General features: G+C 37.3%; 1 protein-coding gene across 9 annotated transcripts in view; it reads right to left on the reverse strand.

The window, feature by feature from the left end:
* The window catches only part of KANSL1L (KAT8 regulatory NSL complex subunit 1 like), a 125902-nt gene that overhangs the window by 18670 nt on the left and 87226 nt on the right, over positions 1-20006 (reverse strand). For all 9 annotated transcript variants that reach the window (XM_027566351.1, XM_027566345.1, XM_027566328.1 and 6 more), the window contains 2 exons: positions 4944-5109; positions 2323-2430 (listed from right to left, as the gene is read on the reverse strand). In XM_027566351.1, the coding sequence (XP_027422152.1) occupies positions 2323-2430; positions 4944-5109 (274 nt within the window). The remainder of the gene's footprint in view (positions 1-2322; positions 2431-4943; positions 5110-20006) is intronic.

Below are 20006 nucleotides of genomic sequence, written 5' to 3' on the forward strand. Positions count from 1 at the left end.
CTGGAAAAACCATAGCTTTAACTAGACAGACCTTTGTTAGCAAACTAACGTCTTTGCTTTTTAATATGCTGTGCAGGTTGTTCATAACTTTTCTTCCAAGGAGCAAGTGTCTTTTAATTTCATGGCTGCAGTCAGCATCTGCAGTGATTTTGGAGCCCCAAAATATAAAGTCTGTCACTGTTTCCCCATCTATTTGCCATGAAGTGATGGGACCAGATGCCATGATCTTAGTTTTCTGAATGTTGAGTTTTAAGCCAGCTTTTTCACTCTCCTCTTTCACTTTCACCAAGAGGCTCTTTAGTTCTTCTTCACTTTCTGCCGTAAGGGTGGTGTCATCTGCATATCTGAGGTTATTGATATTTCTCCTGGAAATCTTGATTCCAGCTTGTGTTTCATCCAGCCTAGTATTTCTCATGATGTACTCTGCATATAAGTTAAATAAGCAGGGTAACAATATACAGCCTTGATGTACTGCTTTCTCGATTGGAACCAGTCTGTTGTTCCATGTCCGGTTCTAACTGTTGCTTCCTGACCTGCATACAGATTTCTCAAGAGGCAGGTCAGGTGGTCTGGTATTCCCATCTCTTTCAGAATTTTCCACAGTTTATTGTGATCCACACAGTCAAAGGCTTTGGCATAGTCAATAAAGCAGAAATTGATGTTTTTCTGGAACTCTCTTGCTTTTTTGATGATCCAGTGAATGTTGGCAATTTGATCTCTGGTTCCTCTGCCTTTTCTAAAACCAGGTTGAACATGTGGAAGTTCACGGTTCACGTATTGCTGAAGCCTGGCTTGGAGAATTTTGAGCATTACTTTACTAGCGTGTGAGATGAGTGCAACTGTGCGGTAGTTTGAGCATTCTTTGGCATTACCTTTCTTTGGGATTGGAATGAAAACTGAACTTTTCCAGTCCTGTGGTCACTGCTGAGTTTTCCAAATTTGCTGGCATATTCAGTGCAACACTTTCACAGCATCATCCTTTAGGATTTGAAATAGCTCAACTGGAATTTCATCACCATTTCTGTCCTTTATGGACTGACACCTTATAGAACTTTTAAAAGTTTTATTGGATATTCAGCATTTACTTTAAGAAGAGTGCCTCTGGGATTTTGATTAGAATTACATTATAAGTTCATTTGAGGAAAAATGACACCTATAGTTACAACTTTTCTTTTGACAGGAGCAGAGTATTTCTCTCCATACAAGCAGATATACTCTTCTGTTCCTCAGTAAACTTTTCAAGTTTCTCTCATGTAATTTGTTGTTAAGTTTAATCCTATATATTTTATATTTTCATTGTCAATATGTCTAGGATAATTTATTATTTTACAAATTCTAATGGGTTATTATTGGTATTTTTAAAGGCTACTTGTTTTTTAAGTTTATTTAAAGATCTGTTATGGTTTAAAACTCCACGTCTAACAGGTATTCACATTCAAAAAAATGCTGAGTTTTTGAGGGAGATGATGATTTCATTTGGAAATATCTTGTTTTGTGTAACATTTTGATGTTGAAAAATATGCAGATATATTTTCTTTCTTTTTCTGATTGCTTCCAAGCACAATGTCCCCATCCCCAATTTAGAGTTTCATTATAATTTTTCAAATTTTATTATGTAACTTTAGTGTCCTATTTAAAATTCTTGGAACCATATAGAATTTACTGATAAATGATATGAGTGTATAAACATTTTCCCCAAAATGACTAACAATACTCTTTACTGAATAGTTCTCCACTTTCTTACTGATTACAATTCTTCCTTTAAATAATAAAGAATAAGCTATGTAGTCTGCTTCATGAATCTACTTTGCTAAATGTAAGCAAAACAGAAGCTATGCTAATGTTTATAGATTTCTGTAATGTTTTCATATGTGGTTGGGCTAGATTCTCTCAATATTTTTTCCAGCAATTCCTTTTACATTTTCCCATTAATTCTTCCAATGGGCCGTACAATTATTTTAAGTTAACCAAATTCTTTTAGAACTTCAAGTTACATTGCACCAAACATAAACCAGTAGGAAGAACTGATATCGTAATGATTCTTACCATCCAGTAGTGCTGTTTTCCCATGTTTATTTAAATTTCCTTTTATATTTATCAATAACATTTCATAATTCTCATTCAATATTCCATAAGTATTGCACATTTCCTGTTAGGATTACTGCTGTGTATTTTCTGTTTGTGTGTGATGTATGAAAAGTGAATATTAAAAATTAAGGACTTACATTCATTCCTTTGTTAAATTTTATGTCCTTAGCAAAAGTAATAAGTATATGAAAGATGTAAAAAATATATAAAGTACAAAATTTATAAGTAACATACCAGGTGATGGAGATATGATACAGTCTCCTAAAAATTTATTTTCAGTAAGATCTCCTTTTATTTCAGTTTTTTTTAACAGTGTTTCAAAGTGAAAACGAAGAGGCACATCTAGAAAAATAAAGCAAACAAAAATATTTTCAGTGAAATCACTCTTCATACCGTCCCATATTAAGATTTAGAAAAATAAGCAAAAGCTTGAAACGTCACAACTATTAGAAGTTGCAAAATATTCTTTCCAAGTGTAAGCAATATTTTGGAAATTACTGATTATACATACTAAACAAAGACTATGAACAATTTCATAAACTAAAATAGTACATAAGGTGAACAAAAGTATAAACATTAAATACTACTTGCAGATGAAACAAATGCTCCCAAAAAGTCTTTAATAAAATATATAGTCAAACCTAAGTCCATTCCACCCACCCCTACAAACTCTGCATTTGAAATAATGAAGTTTCCAAAAGACATAATTATACAAGTTTAGTTACTTGAAGGAAAAACACTATAATACAGATGCAACCTTTTATGAAAATGTCATTTAACATTCCCTTAGTTTACTACTGTTATGAATCACAAAATTAAATCTACTTTTACGAAAATCAAAACATACTGACAATCTAGTTCTCTTCTCCTAAGTAGAGGCTTAGGAGAGTTGTTCAATTCACTACGTTTATGTTCCATATTCTCACAGCCAAAAGAGAAGCTAAGTAAATAAAACAGATGTGCTTCACATTTATTAACCAAAGCATGTTTTCTTCAATAAAGAATGCAAAAACAATCATCTTAAAAACTTTTTCCTAAGAAATATAAAGAAATATTTTATAAAGTGGTTGTTTATTCAAAGTTTTGCTACTGAAGATATTTTTAAGAGAACTAATTATGAATGCATAAATTAACATAGATCCAGAAAAAGTCTCAATTTTAAACAAAGAAGTAGGTTTCCCTCAAAATAATGTATTTTAATAGCAGATCCATACTCAAGTGTGGAAAAATATGCACACAAAAATGGGTTCATAAGTATCATCTTGGAAACTTTCCCATGGGGCAGGGGTAAGATAGCTTTCAATGCTATCACTATACTAAGACCATGAGAAAACTATATAACAAAATGAAAATAAGAATACAAATTAAATATACTGCATAAACATTTCAGGATTCTGATATTTCCAATTACCAAAACAAGTTTCTCCAAAGAAACATCACCTATTATGTAGAGTATCACCTCTTCTACCACTGTTCTTTAGTTGTTGGAAAACCTGACGGAAGTAGGGAAGGTGCTTGTTCTACTCATATACCTTCCTTAGAACCCACCCTGTAACCTGTGAGCTTTTAGTAAAGTTTCATAACACTTTATTCCATTTAATAGTTTATATCTCAGTTGTCGAATTGGAATGCAAGTACCTTGAGGGATTTATTTGCATTCATTTTCCTATCATACGTAGTATACAGCAGGTATTCAGATTTGTATTAAATGAACAAAAGAAGAAAGATAACCCTAACTAGTAGGTAAGGAAGCTAATCTTAATTTATTAGATGTAACATTAGTAGGATGAAAGATACTTATGCCAGATCTCAGGTTTTTTCATCAGAAACAAATTTACTAATAAGAAAACAGGAAGTAAAGAGTATGGTTAGGAGTATGGCTCTGGAGAATGACAACTTCAGGTCAAATCCTGTCTCCATCATTTACTAGCTGTGTACTCTTGAATGAGTAATTTAATATCTCTAAGCCTCAGTGTTCTTATATGTAAGATAAAGAAGACAACAATCACTCTCATGGGGTTGCTGCAAGAATTAGAGGAAAATGTAACATGCTTATAGGATCCAGTGTATTCTAAGATCAAATGTTGGCTGTGTTATTATTGTCATAAATATTTTTTCTTTCTTTTATTAAGGTTTCCTCAAAGATACAGTGAAACAGCTCCTACCAGGAGCTTACTTCAATGTATGGTATAGCTAAGAAACCATTGTAATACTGGTAAAAACCAAACTAAGATTCAGGGCAGGAATAGGTACAAGAAATGGTGCTTTACAAAGAGGAGCAGTCCCTGGGTGATTAGAACCAAAAGCTGAAAAGGAAACAAAAGCTCATTTGACATATCTTCCCATAAATAAATGAACTTGAGATAACCAGTGTGAAGAATGTTTTCTTTTTTTACCCTAAATATTTACTTCAGTTTCAATGTACATAAGACTGGAAACATTCAAACAGAAAACAGGAACTGGAGAGAAACTTAAAGCCATATTAGGGACATAGGGATGTAATGCCTCATCTGCTCCATTGTAGATTACTGGTATTTTTGAGGTTCAAAAGTTGAGTACGTCTAAAGATGGACAGTTTTCTTCTCTGAAATTCAATGCTGATTATAGATGGGGGAATACTATATGGTGGGAAAACTCCATGCAAAAAAAAAAAACACACATTAGAAAAAGAACCCTGACTTACTGAGAAACATTTCAATAGCATAGCCATATTATCAATAAAATGCTAAAAATTTAACACTCAAAGGGAGATCAAAAGCTAAGTACTTTGCAAAGTTAGTCAAAATGGTTTCCAAGGAATTAAAAAATCAACTTACAGAACATTAATTCATTAATTAATTTATAAGGAGGTTTACCTGATGGCAATGATAGAACAGAATGGAAAGAAGAATCTAACTCTGATACATGTTCTGTTAACATTTGAGACTTTGAATTGTGTTCACAGCTACTCCAAATTGAAGCTGACTGCAGGCAAGGCATCTGTGTGGTATTTAAAAACCTTGTTTCTTTTGAAGGCAAAGTCTGTAAGGAAAACAAGAATAATTATTTAAAGACTTCATTTTTTTTTGAAAACTGATTCAGAGAGAATATAACAGTTAAGAGTACAGTGTGTGAATGACATCAGCAAGAAGTCCTGGATTACTGAATCACCTTGGAGAGAGCACTTTATGAAAAAGATAAATGAGTTTGAACAACTTTAGGTCAAAAGAAAATGATTACACTTCAGATTAGTGAGAAATGCGACACTGAGCAGGTACCATGCTAAGAAGAATTGTGCCTATAGCTGACTGTTGAACACAGGCTTGAACTATGCAGGTCTACTTATATGCGGGTTTTTTTTACTTAATAGGTACTATAGTATTACATGAGCCATGGTTGGCTGAATCCTTGGATGCTGAACCACAAGACAGGGAGGAAGGCCAACTGACTATAAAGTTACGCATTGCCTTAGACTTTTTTTTTTTTGCTGTGTGGGGTTGATGCCTCTATAACCCCACCTTGTTCCAGGGTCAACTGTACTGTTTTCCTCCTTCTAATCTGTTATAACCAATGAGTGAAACTAGAGTCTGCTTTGAATTATAATACCAGGCAATATCTACCCTGGAACAATAGTGAAACACTATGAAGAATATCATATATATACATTAAATAAAACTGAATTTAAAATAAAACATTACTTACATTACCATATGTAAAATAGATAGCCAACGGGAATTTGCTGTATGGCTCAGGAAACTCAACAGGGGCACTGTATCAACCTAGAGGGGTGGATGGGAAGGGAATGGGAGGGAGGTTCAAAAGGGAGGGGATATATGTATACCTATGGCTGATTAATGTTGAGGTTTGACAGAAAACAACAAAATTCTGTAAAGCAATTATCCTTCAATAAAAAAAATAAAGATATGTATAAAATATGCAGTATGTTACATGAGTCTCAGTTTAAGGTAAAGTTAAGATTCCAGAAATCTCATGAAAATCATGTTGCTAAATAAAAAAGTTACACTGCTACATTAAAAATAAATAATGTTTAAATGTTGGGTTCTTAAATTATTTTTTTCTGGTTATAAGTAGTTGGGCTTCTCTGGTGGCTCAGACTATAAAGAATCAGTCTGCAATGTGGGAGACCAGGGTTCAATCCCTGGGTTGGGAAGATTCCCTGGAGAAGGAAATGGCAACCCGCTCCAGTATTCTTGCCTGGAGAATCCTATGGACAGCAGCCTGGCTGGCAAAAGTCCACGGGTCACAAAGAATTGGACATGACTGAGCAACTAACAGAGCAGATAAGGATACAACCAATGAAAAAATTCTATAAAACAGAAAAAATATTTTAAAAGTTAATATGAGTTTACTTGCGTTCCTTCTGTCACCTCTTACCTCCACCTACTACAGTATCATTAGGACTCTTTTTTTTGAAATGATATTTAAAATGCTCATAATAACAGAATTTTAGATGCTATTTAAAAAAAATTACTTTGTAAACTTACATTGAGTTTGTCAATTTTCTTGAGTTTGAGTTTCCTGGCTAACTGGCATGTTTTCTCTGTGTTTTGACAGAGAGAGGCATAGCCATGCCTGCCATAGCATTTAACTAGATTTCCTTTGGACTGTGAGCTCCTTGAAGGTTGGGACTATAATTTGTTCAATCCTGTATTCCTGGAACCTGACACAATCCCTAACATATGGTTGAAGCTTGAGTGCTGACCAAATGGATTTTATCTCATTTGCTCTTAAAAAAACTTAAGTGAATAGAATTTTCAAATACATGTGTGCCTAAGACTATTCCACTGGGGGAAAAATAGTTCCTGTTAATATATGCTAAAATTTATCATGTAATGACTTCTGTTTATATTGCATTGGCCAAGACTTAGGTCAGCTAATCATACTCAGCTGCAAGAAGTCTAGGAAATGCAGTCATTATTCTGGGTGGTCAAGCAAATTGATGATTTTGTAAGAAGATATAACATGGGGGACATGATAATAAAGCTGTGAGTTATTTCCAAAATTTATTCTAATGATGCTATATATCTATGGGAACAGTTGCAATTTCTTACCTTTACAAGATGCACTGGTACTTGTGACTCACTCTAGAATTATTTGTTCTTTTATGATGTAGTTCAAAAAGATATAAGGAACAATTATTTAAAATTACAAAGAAAAAAATGTGCTAACCTCTCTTTTTCCATGTATGGCTAGAACATTATGAATAAAATTTGGTGATAAAATCTGAATATTTACCATGTAATTAGTTTTCTCTTGCAATTTTTCCAAATCCAGGAAACCCATTAGCCAATTTGAAACTATCCTAAATAATTATGGAGACAAGTGAGGGGCATCTAGGAAAAGGCCTTTTTTCCCCTGCAGAGAAAGTGAAGCCCAGGAGGCTGAAAAGGAATGGATGGAGAAATAAGAGAAAAACCTGGAGATTCTTGCCAATAAAAATTCAAATGTCTAGAGGGAGTGATCAACAATACCATATGCTGCATAAGATTCAAGCAAAGTAAAGCCTGAAAACTATCCACTACATGTTTTAATTTTAGTAATGAACCGTTTCATATATACAAAAGTATATAATTTATAAGGGAGGTATAAAATAACGTTTAAAAAGCACCTATACACACTATCCTACTTTTAGAAACAGAACAATGCCAATACCTTTGATGACTTCTCTTCCTGTCTCGCCTCCACGAGCCTGTGATGAAGACTGCTACTTTCCTCCCAATATCTGTGTTGGCTTCCTCCCTGTTCTAAAACTCCTGATTTTCAGTTGGGCACATTTCCCAAGTGTCCTTGCATCTACAAATTACTAAATTCTAGTCAGAACACCATGAAGAGGAGTCATCTGTGAAACCTTTAGAAACTTCCCTTTAGAAGGTAATTTAGCACTCCATTCTTCCACCTATGATGGTGATCCCTGTCCCGCCCCAGTCTTGTGAGTAAGGGTAATGCTCAAAAGATCAAACAAAAAGTCAGGAGGAGCCCGGTTCCTAGGTAGGTTTTTCCATTAATCAAACATATTCTCTACAAGTCATGACAGTTTAGATTCTTTCATTCAGTCCTAAAACCTTGAACTATTTTTATTTATAAGGTTCCAAACATGCTGGATAGGCTCACCAGTTCAATATGAATAGAAATGGCCAAAAGACACATTGTTTTGTCCCTTATTATACAGTAAATGCTTCTAAAAATTTTTCATAATTAAAAATTACAAGGATTAAGAATGATTGCAGTTTTTTTCTGTATACACTTTATCAGAATATATGTCTTCTCTGCCAAAGTATTTTTTTTAACTATGTTAATGTTGAACTTAATCATATACTTTTTATGAATCTATTGAAATGATTACTTGACTTTTCTTAATGTGGGTTACTACATTAACAAATTTATAAATGTCAAAGCAACTTTCAATTTTTATTGAGGAATCTTGCTAGAGATTTAACAATTTCTTTGCAAAGAACCAGAAACTGGATTTATTTTCTATATTGCATATGGAAATTTTTGCGTATGTATATTTGTTCTTACGTTTCACTGATTCTGGTTTATTAGGATTGATAAAATATTTTGTCATGTTTTTCCCCTCAATTAACTTCAACTTATACATTCTTCTCTTTTCTTTTAGTGGTTTTCCTAGAGATTACAATGCATACGTAACTTAAGGCTTTTAGAGTATAAAACAAATTATTCCTTTTACCACTTCCCTGAAAACACTGGAACATTAGAACACTTTTAAACTCCATTCACTCTCCTCTTTGTTACTGTTGTAATGCATTTCAAGTCCATATATAGTTAAAACACTACATTATACTACCATTATTTTTATTGTCAACATTTATATTACCCATATATTTATTCTTTCCATTGTTCTTCACTTCTTTCTACAATTCTGTTTCCGTATAGGATCATGTTCCTTCTCCTGTTGTGTAGATTTGCTATCAACAAATTCCCTCCATTTTTATTTATTTGAAACTTTTGTATATCATCATTTTTAAGGATATTTTTATGGATATAGAATACCAGATTGACTTTTTTTCTTGCAGCACTTTAAGAATATTCACCTTTTCATCTGGTTTCCATTATTTCTACTCAGTGTGCATGCATGCTAAGTCACTTCAGTCATGTTAGACTCTGCAACCTATGGACTGTAGCCCTCCAGGCTCCTGTGATCATGAGATTCTCCAGGCAAGAATACTGGAGTGGCTTGCCATTTCCTCCTCCAGGGAATCTGCCCAACCCAGGGATAGAACCTGCATCTCCTACAGCTCCTGCACTGGCAGACAGGTTCTTTACCACTAGCGCCACCTGGGAAGCTCCTTCTACCCAGTAGTTAGGTCTTATTGTTGACCTCATGTGAAGGTAATATATCTTTTTTACCCTGACTACTTTTAACATTTTTCTATGTCCTCACTTTTTAGCAGGCCTCCTATGTCTTGATATAATTTCTATGTATTTGTTATTTTTGAGTTTCAGAGAATTTGTATCCATCAGTTGATGTCCTGCTTTAGTTTCGGAAATACTATTATTATCTGTTCAAATGTTGCTGCTGCTGCTAAGTCACTTCAGTCGTGTCCGACTCTGGGCGACCCCATAGATGGCAGCCCACCAGGCTCCCCGACCCCTGGGATTCTCCAGGCAAGAACACTGGAGTGGGTTGCCATTTCTTGCTCCCTGTTCAAATGTTACTTACCCCCTATTTTCTTTCCTTTCTTCTAGAGTCCAATACGGAGAAGGCAATGGCACCCCACTCCAGTACTCTTGCCTGGAAAATCCCATGGATGGAGGAGCCTGGAAGGCTACACTCCATGGGGTCACTGAGGGTCAGACATGACTGAGTGACTTCACTTTCACTTTTCACTTTCATGCATTGGAGAAGGAAATGGAAACCCACTCCAGTGTTCTTGCCTGGAGAATCCCAGGGACAGGGCATCCTGGTGGGCTGCCGTCTATGGGGTCACAGAGAGTTGGACACGACTGAAGTGACTCAGCAGCAGCAGCAGAGTCCAATAACATATATGGTTAATTTATTTCACTAATTCACAGTTCTCTAATTCTGTTTGTGTATTTTTTTTTCTATTTTTATCTCTGTGCTTCTATTTGAGTATTTAATCTTAATAAGTCTTTTGGTTCCTTAACTGTATCTTATACTCCCCTGGTGGCTCAGACGGTAAAGCATCTGCCTCCAATGTGGGAGACCTGGGTTTGATCCCCAGGTCGGGAAGATCTCCTGGAGAAGGAAATGGCAACCCACTCCAGTATTCTCGCCTGGAAAATCCCATGGACAGAGGAGCCTCTTAGGTTGTAATCCATGGGGTCACAAAGAGTTGGACATGACTGAGCGACTTCACTTTAGTCACTTTCACTGTATACTCCATGACGGCTTCCCTGGTAGCTCAGCTGGTAAAGAATCCACCTGAAATGCAGGAGACCTCAGTTCCATTCCAGGGACAGGAAGATCCCCTGAAGAAGGGACAGGCTACCCACTTCAGTATTCTTGGGCTTCCCTGGTGACTCAGCTGGTAAAGAATCCATTTGCAATGTGCGGGACCTGGGTTTGATCCCTGGGTTAGCAAGATCCCCTGGAGGAGGGCATGGCAACCCACTCTAGTATTCATGCCTGGAGAATGCCATGGACAGAGACTGGAGGGCTAGAGTCCATGGGGTCACAAAAAGACACGACTGAGTGACTAAGCACAGCACAGCATGCTCTTAACAGATAAGCATAATATATGCTCCATTACTAACTGTATCTTAGTAATCTGTCTGTTTTTCTCTCTTGAAGGCTAGTCATCTGGTCCTATCTTTTGGGATGCCTAGTAATTTTTGATTGAATGCCAGACAGTATATTTTTAAAAATCACAAAGGCTCCAAATGATGTAATCTTTCTCCACAGAGGATTCCCTTTCCCCACTGCTAAGCAGACAAACTGCGGGTTTCTCTCTTTAATCTACATGGGGAGTGCGCTCAGTTAACTATGGGTTGCTGCCCTCATATGGTTTTCTATCCCTAATTTGTTCTTGGCCCTTCAAGATTTTCAGTTAAGTGTTTGCTGTATTTTACAGACCTTTCCCTAATCATTCAGACTTTAAGAAAAAAATCTTAAGAGTACACTGAGAGTGCCACCCTTCTTTGAATGGGTTTTGTCACTGATGATTTTTTTAAGCCTACTGTTCTCTGCAGCCTGAGTATTTAGCCAGTGTTATGAGGAAAACATAAGCATAATATATGCTCCATATATATGCAAGAGTGAACATCGACATTCTAGGAATCAGCAAACTAAAACGGACTGGAATGGGTGAATTTAACTCAGATGACCATTATATCTACTACTGTGGGCAGGAATCCCTTAGAAGAAATGGAGTAGCCTTCATGGTCAACAAAAGAGTCTGAAATGCCGTACTTGGATGCATCTCAAAAACAACAGTATGATCTCTGTTCATTTCCAAGGCAAACCGTTCAGTATCACAGTAATCCAAGTCTATGCCCCAACTAGTAACACTGAAGAAGCTGAAGTTGAACGGTTCTATGAAGACCTACAAGACCTTTTAGAACTAACACCCAAAAAAGATGTCCTTTTCATTACAGGGGACTGGAATACAAAAGTAGAAAGTCAAGAAACACCTGGAGTAACAGGCAAATTTGGCCTTGGAATACAAAATGAAGCAGGGCAAAGGCTAATAGAGTTTTGCCAAGAGAATGCACTGGTCATAGCAAACACCCTCTTCCAACAACATAAGAGAAGACTCTACACATGGACATCACTAGATGGTCAACACTGAAATCAGATTGATTATATTCTTTGCAGCCAAAGATGGAGAAGCTCTATACAGTCAGCAAAAGCAAGACCAGGAGCTGACTGTGGCTCAGACCATGAACTCCTTATTGCCAAATTCAGACTGAAATTGAGGAAAGTAGGGAAAACCACTAGACCATTCAGGTATGACCTAAATCAAATCCCTTATGATTATACAGTGGAAGTGAGAAATAGATTTAAGGGACTAGATCTGATAGATAGAGTGCCTGATGAACTATGGATGGAGGTTCTTGACATTGTATAGGAGACAGGGATCAAGACCATCCCCATGGAAAAGAAATGCAAAAAAGCAAAATGGCTGTCTGGGGAGGCCTTACAAATAGCTGTGAAAAGAAGAGAAGCGAAAAGCAAAGGAGAAAAGGAAAGATATAAGCATCTGAATGCAGAGTTCCAAAGAATAGCAAGGAGAGATAAGAAAGCCTTCCTCAGCAATCAATGCAAAGAAATAGAGGAAAACAACAGAATGGGAAAGACTAGAGATCTCTTCAAGAAAATTAGAAAAAAAAAAAGAAAAAGAAAATTAGAGATACCAAGGGAACATTTCATGCAAAGATGGGCTCAATAAAAGACAGAAATGGGATGGACTAACAGAAGCAGAAGATATTAAAAAGAGGTGCAAGAATACACAGAAGAACTGTACAAAAAAGATCTTCATGACCAAGATAATCACGATGATGTGATCACTCATCTAGAGCCATACATCCTGGAATGTGAAGTCAAGTGGGCCTTAGAAAGCATCACTATGAACAAAGCTAGTGGAGGTGATGGAATTCCAGTGGAGCTATTTCAAATCTTGAAAGATGATGCTGTGAAAGTGCTGCACTCAATATGCCAGCACATTTGGAAAACTCAGCAGTGACCACAGGACTGGAAAAGGTCAGTTTTCATTCCAATCCCAAAGAAAGGCAATGCCAAAGAATGCTGAAACTACCACACAATTGCACTCATCTCACACTCTAGTAAAGTAATGCTCAAAATTCTCCAAGCCAGGCTTCAGCAATACGTGAACCGTGAACTTCCAGATGTTCAACCTGGTTTTAGAAAAGGCAGAGGAACCAGAGATCAAATTGCCAACATCCACTGGATCATTGAAAAAGGAAGAGAGTTCCATAAAAATATCTACTTCTGCTTTATTGACTATGCCAAAGCCTTTGACTGTGTGGATCACAATGCACTGTGGAAAATTCTGAAGGAGATGGGAATACCAGACCACCTGACCTGCCCCTTGAGAAACCTATATGCAGGTCACGAAGCAACAGTTAGAACTGGACATGGAACAACAGACTGGTTCCAAATAGGAAAAGGAATACATCAAGGCTGTATATTGTCACTCTGCTTATTTAACTTATATGCAGAGTACATCATGAGAAACATGGGGCTGGAAGAAGCACAAGCTAGAATCAAGATTTCCCGGAGAAATATCATAACCTCAGATATGCAGATGACACCACCCTTATGGCAGAAAGTGAAGAGGAACTAAAAAGCCTCTTGATGAAAGTGAAAGAGGAGAGTGAAAAAGTTGGCTTTAAGTTCAACATTCAGAAAATGAAGATCATGGCATCTGGTCCCATCACTTCATGGGAAATAGATGGGTAAACAGTGGAAACAGTGTCAGACTTTATGTTTTTGGGCTCCAAAATCACTGCAGATGGTGACTGCAGCCATGAAGTTAAGAGATGCTTACTCCTTGGAAGGAAAGTTAGGACCAACCTAGATAGCATATTCAAAAGCAGAGACATTACTTTGCCAACAAAGATCCGTCTAGTCAAGGCTATGGTTTTTCCAGTGGTCATGTATGGATGTGAGAGTTAGATGGTAAAGAAAGCTGAGCGCTAAAGAATTGATGCTTTTGAACTGTGGTGTTGGAGAAGACTCTTGAGAGTCCCTTGGACTACAAGGAGATCCAACCAGTCCATTCTAAAGGAGATCAGTCCTGGGTGTTCTTTGGAAGGAATGATGCTAAAGCTGAAACTCCAGTACTTTGGCCACCTCATGCGAAGAGTTGACTCACTGGAGAAGACTGATGCTTGGAGGGATTGGGAGCAGGAAGAGAAGGGGACGACAGAGGATGAGGTGGCTGGATGGCCTCACCAATTTGATGGACGTGAGTCTGGGTGAACTCTGGGAGTTGGTGATGGACAGGGAGGCCTGGCGTGCTGCGATTCATGGGGTCGCAAAGAGTCAGACACGACTGAGCTACTGACTGAACTGAACTGAACTGATGAGGAAAACATTGGTCAAAAATGTTCTGAAGTGAAAACTGGCTGTGTGTTTCAGGTCTCAAAAAAGAGCCCAACAGCATCCCCCATAACCATCATCTACTAGCAACTGCACCAAATTTAAAAATTTCTGCCAAAGCTCCAGGACAAAAGTGGTTGCAGAAGCCAGCTATCCTAGGTGTTTCCCTCTGTGAACACATATGCTGAATCTTCTCCTCTAACCTGTATATTTTTCATTTATTTTTGTATCTTCCAATTCTTTTTTTTCCCCTCGGTTTTCTCGTATAAAATCGGGCATGAAAGAAGAATTATGTATAAGGTATTCATAAGTTGAAACAGTGTCTGGCACATAATAATTGCTTAATAACTATTAGCTATTATTATCTGACATTCTTATTAGAGATTACTGTTGCAAAAGGGACAAAATCAAGTAAAAATGCATACTAAATTATGCTTTTTATGAATTTTGCCCAGCTAAGGGATCATAACCTCTACAAATGATGATTCTAAATAATTATCCCAATCCTTTTACCTCTATTTCTTTTATCTTGTTGCTCTGACACAACAAGTAGTATAATAATTGCCTATAAAAGTGTGGAGGATAAAAATGGTACATAATGAATTCATAGATCTGGCTAAGGAGGTTTCTAGGCAGAATATTTAAGTGCCAATTGTTCACTTAACTGCCTATGATTAAGTATGGATGGAGTAATGAGCTTAGGCACAAAAGGAGCTAAGTTTTCAAGCAAAATTTAAAGAAAATACAGAACTAAGACTTGATGGGTTCAAAAATAAGACTGTTTCTCATTTACAGCCAGTCCAGACAGCAAAAGTTTCACACAGGAAGAAATGACATCAGTACAAAGGTCAAATCCAGAGAGCTGCCAGTAAAACTGTGGCCACAAAGTCAGGATCTCAGAGATGAGACTGGAAAACCAAGACGTTAGAAAGGTTTGAAACATGTTCACAGATCCTCGCATGTAGACAAGAGGGCTCTAAAGAATCTTAAAGGTGCGCCTTGTGCTACACAAAAAATGCCAGTAAGTATCTTCAGGGTATTGTCCCACAGCAGCCTCACACAAAGTCCAAAACCCAGTAAGGTGTGTGTTGAAGAGGTATGCAGATATGATATTTCTATAATGGAGTTTATTTCAATGTGATACATAGGAACACCATGAAGTTTTAGACTTGAACTTGTACTAGGACAGAAGCAGCTCAAAATGACAAGACCTCTGGGCTTTTAGTCTTTTACAGAGAGGAAGCATGCTGAGAAAACCACTACATATTTTAAAAGGTGCTTCTTTTTATGGAAAAGAAAAGATTACTCAGAGGATGTAGCCAGGAGTTGCTAGGGCAGAACTAAAAGCTAAGAAAGAACCATTTCCAGAGGAACAGGCCCACATTAACAAACCTGCAACATGCAGTAACTGTGTATTTCAGAACTGCTATATTCTTCCCATTCCCCCTGTCTGAGCAGTATTTCTTCTGATTATCCCTGTCTCACTATTATATGTTGAGTATAAATCAAATAACTAATAACATTAGTTCACAAATCTTTCCATCCAGAGAAACCACACATGAGGAGCTAAACCTAAAGAAAAACACCTGGGGAGCCATACATAAAAAGTCTCAGTGCAGGTACCTGGACATGATTTAAGAGGATGATTTTAAGATTTTAAGCCTGAACCTAATGAGGTGATGAGATGAGAAATTGGAGGTCTTCAGGGGAAAATAAGTATTGGGGCTGAAACTCCAATACTCTGGCCATCTGATGCAAAGAACTGACTCATTTGAAAAGACCCTGATGCTGGGAAAGATTGAAAGTGAGAGGAGAAGGGGATGACAGAGGATGAGATGGTTGGATGGCATCACCAACTTGATGGACATGAATTTGAGTAAACTTCGGGAGTTGGTGATGGACAGGGAGGCCTGGTGTGCTGAAGTCCATGGGGTCTCAGAGTCGGACACGACTGAGCAACTGAACTGAACTGAACTGAACTGACAGGAAAAGATTAAGTCATTTTTACATATGAGAGAGATGTCAGTAATTGGGAATCAGAGATGGTCAATGGTAGTCCCTACTGATGGCTCCTAGTACTCTTGCCCTTGAATAGTTTCTCCCACATTAAATCCTACATGGATTCCCTTTAACCAATAAAACCACACTATTCCACACCTAAGTCTTAAAAAGCACTGACAGCTTTCATATTTGCATTTTTGAGAATCTGGATCACCAGGTAAAACTACTGTGCTCAAGAAAAATCTGGTGGAGAAGCTCCATGGAAAGGCTCTGAGATTACATAAAGAGAGAATGAAACCCAATTATTCAAGCCCATTCAAAACCCTAGATGACTCCAGCCCCAGCTGCCATCTCACTGTAACTGTATGAGACCCCTTAGACAAGACTGAAAGAAGAACCACTCAGGTAATTTACAGAATCATGAGGTTATAAATTGTTTTTAAACCACTAAATTTGGGGATGGTTTATTATGTAAAAAGAGATGACCAAAATAAGGATGGGCTAACTCTGTGTAGCATGAATCCATATATACTTCTATAGTGAAGAAGATACGTATCATGATCAATCTTTGCACACATATACATGTAGCATCCACCATCGGTCATTCACCATGACCGAGATACACAGCAGTTCCAACAACCCAGAAATCTTGGCTGTACCCTTTCCTGGTCAAGGACTTTTCAGTGCAAGTCCTACCACTTGCACTGAAGTAACCACAATTGTAAGGTCTATCACTGCTAACTTTTATCTATGTTTAATATACAGTATGTACTCTTTTCTTTCAGCCAACGTAATTCTGGGAAACACATCTACACTATTGAAAAGCAGCCTATCCTTTTTATGGATATGACACAATTCTGCCAATAGATATTTAGATTGCTCTAGTTTCAGACTTTAATAAGTAAAGCTATTACAATGTTGCTTCAGTTGTGCCCGACTCTTTACAACCCTATGGACTGTAGCCCAACAGGCTTCTCTGTCCACAGGATTTTCCAGGCAAGAATACTGGAATGGGTTGCCATTTCCTTCTCCAGGGGATCTTCCCAACCCAGGGATCAAACTTGCACCTCTTATGTCTCCTGCATTGGTAGGCGGGTTCTTTACCACTAGCGCTACCTGGGTGGGAAGCTATTACAATAATTCTTATATATGTCTTTTTGTGTATAAATGTATTCATTTCTCCTGGGAAAGTTCCTAAGAGTAGAACTGCTGAATTATAAGGATATATGTACGCAGTGTATTTCACTGTGGTTTTAACTGCATTCCTTTGATGAGTAATAATTTTAAACATTTTTATATACTTGTTCATTTGGATATCCCTCCTCTATAAAAGACCTGTTCAGTTTTCTGTTTTTTTTATTTAAAAGAAGTTCTTACTGTGGCAAAATACACATAAAAGTTTACTATTTTAACCATTTTAAAGTTTACAACTCTGGGTTATGCCTATTTTTAATTGGATTGCTATTTTCTTATTTTTTAGGAATAAATTAAATTATTAATGACTTCCCTTGTGGCTCAAACAGTAAAGAATCTGCCAGCAATGCTGGAGACCTGGGTTCAATCCCTGGGTCAGGAAGATCCAATGGAGAAGGGCATGGCAACCCATTCCAATATTCTTGCCTGGAGAATCCCATGGACTGAGGAGTCTGGCGGGCTACAGTCTGTGGGGTCACAAAGAGTCAGATACGACTAAGCAACTAACACCTTCACTTTCACAATTATTAATATATTCAGGATACAACATCTTTGTTGGATATATATATATAGAGAGAGAGAGAGAGAGAGAGACATACAAATATAAACATATAGCAAGTGTCTTAACTCAGTGTATGCTTTATTGATCTTTTTGATGCTGTCTTTAATGGAAATAGGTTCATAATTTTAACAAAGTCCAAATTAACAATTTTCCTTTTATGATTAGTATTGTTTATATCCTGTTTAAGAAGTTGACTATCCCCAAAGACATGAAGATATTGTTTTCTTCTAGTTTTATTGTTCTCCTTTCACATTTAGGTCTATGATTTACCTTCTTTTTTTCAGAAGGTTAGTACATGTTTGTTACTCAGTAGCTCTATCGTGCATTGCCTGACTGTAAAATTTTGAGGGTCTAAAAACTTTCATTTTGTGCAGTTTCTGACCCTTTCAATCTAAGCCAGTAATTGCTATTAATATAACATTTTCAAAAACCTAGTGGGTCTCCCCTGTATGTCAAGATGACCCCTCTCATTAGACAAGAGGGTTTTCCCTAGATCTTATCTAAATAATGCCATCTCTGTTTCCTGAGTTCAGTTCAGTTGCTTAGTCGTGTCCAACTCTTTGTGACTTCATGGACTGCAGCACACCAGACCTCCCTGTCCATCACCAAGTCCCAGAGTTTACTCAAACGTAGGTCCATAGAGTCGGTGATGCCATCCAACCATCTCATCCTCTGTCATCCCCTTCTCCCACCTTCAATCTTTCCCAGCATCAGGGTCTTTTCAAATGAGTCAGTTCTTTGCATCAGGTGGCCAAAGTATTGTAGTTTCAGCTTCAGCATCATTCCTTCTAATGAATATTTAGGACTGATTTCCTTTAGGATGGACTGGTTGGATCTCTTGCAGTCCAAGGGACTCTCAAGGGCCTTCTCCAACACCACAGTTCAAAAGCATCAATTCTTCAGCACTCAGCTTTTTTTTATAGTCCAACTCTCACATCCATTCATAACTACTGGAAAAACCATAGCCTTGACTAGACAGACCTTTGTTGGCAAAGTCATGTCTCTGCTTTTTAATATGCTGTCTAGGTTGGTCATAACTTTTCTTCCAAGGAGCAAGTGTCTTTTAATTTCATGGCTGCAGTCACCATCTGCAGTGATTTTGGAGCCCCAGAAAATAAGATCAGTCACTATTTCCACTGTTTCCCCATCTATTTGCCATGAAGTGATGGGACTGGATGCCATGATCTTAGTTTTCTGAATGTTGAACTTGAAGCCAATTTTTTCACTCTCCTCTTTTACTTCATCAACAGGCTTTTTAGTTCTTTGCTTTCTACCATAAGGGTGGTGTCATCTGCATATCTGAGGCTATTGATATTTCTCCTGGCAATCTTGACTCCTGCTTGTGCTTCATCCAGCCCAGTGTTTCTCATTATGTACTCTGCATATAAGTTAAATAAGCAGGGTGACAATATAAGCCTTGACATACTCCTTTTCCTATTTGGAACCAGTCTGTTGTTCCATGTCCAGTTCTAACTGTTCCATGTCCAGTTCTAACCTGTATACAGATTTCTCAAGATTTCTCAGATTTCTCTATTTCCTGGATTCAGCTAAATTGGATCCCAGTGTCCTATGCATAATCTCTCTAGCAAAAAATTGTCCAGCCACATCTTGGATTCTCTCCAGAGCATGCTATATAATTTTTTGCAGAAGCATGAGAATTTCCCAAATTATCAAATTCTGGTTCCTTTTTGCCTAACAGTTTCTTCCTCAATTTATCTATATCCTCTGATACATGCATGCTAAGTCAACTTCAGCCATGTCTGACTCTTTGAGACCCTATGCACTGCAGTCCTCCAGACTCCTCTGTCCATGGAATTCTCCAGGCAAGAATACTGGAACAGGTTGCCCTTCTCCAGGGGATCTTTCTGATGGAGGGATTGAACCAGCATCTCTTACATCTCCTGCATTGGCAGGCAGGTTCTTTACCACTAGCACCACCTGAGAATCCCATATCCTCTGATATTTTAACTATAAACAATAAGTAGAAACCAGACTGCAAATTCCACACTTTGCTTGATAATTTGCTTAGCTAAATATCCAAGAATTCAATGGTTACAAGCTCTGATTTCCATTCAGCAGTAGAGTATTACTCAACCAACTTTTCTACCATTTTATAAC

Source organism: Bos indicus x Bos taurus, chromosome 2 (assembly GCF_003369695.1).
Source record: "Bos indicus x Bos taurus breed Angus x Brahman F1 hybrid chromosome 2, Bos_hybrid_MaternalHap_v2.0, whole genome shotgun sequence".
Lineage (NCBI taxonomy): Eukaryota > Metazoa > Chordata > Mammalia > Artiodactyla > Bovidae > Bos > Bos indicus x Bos taurus.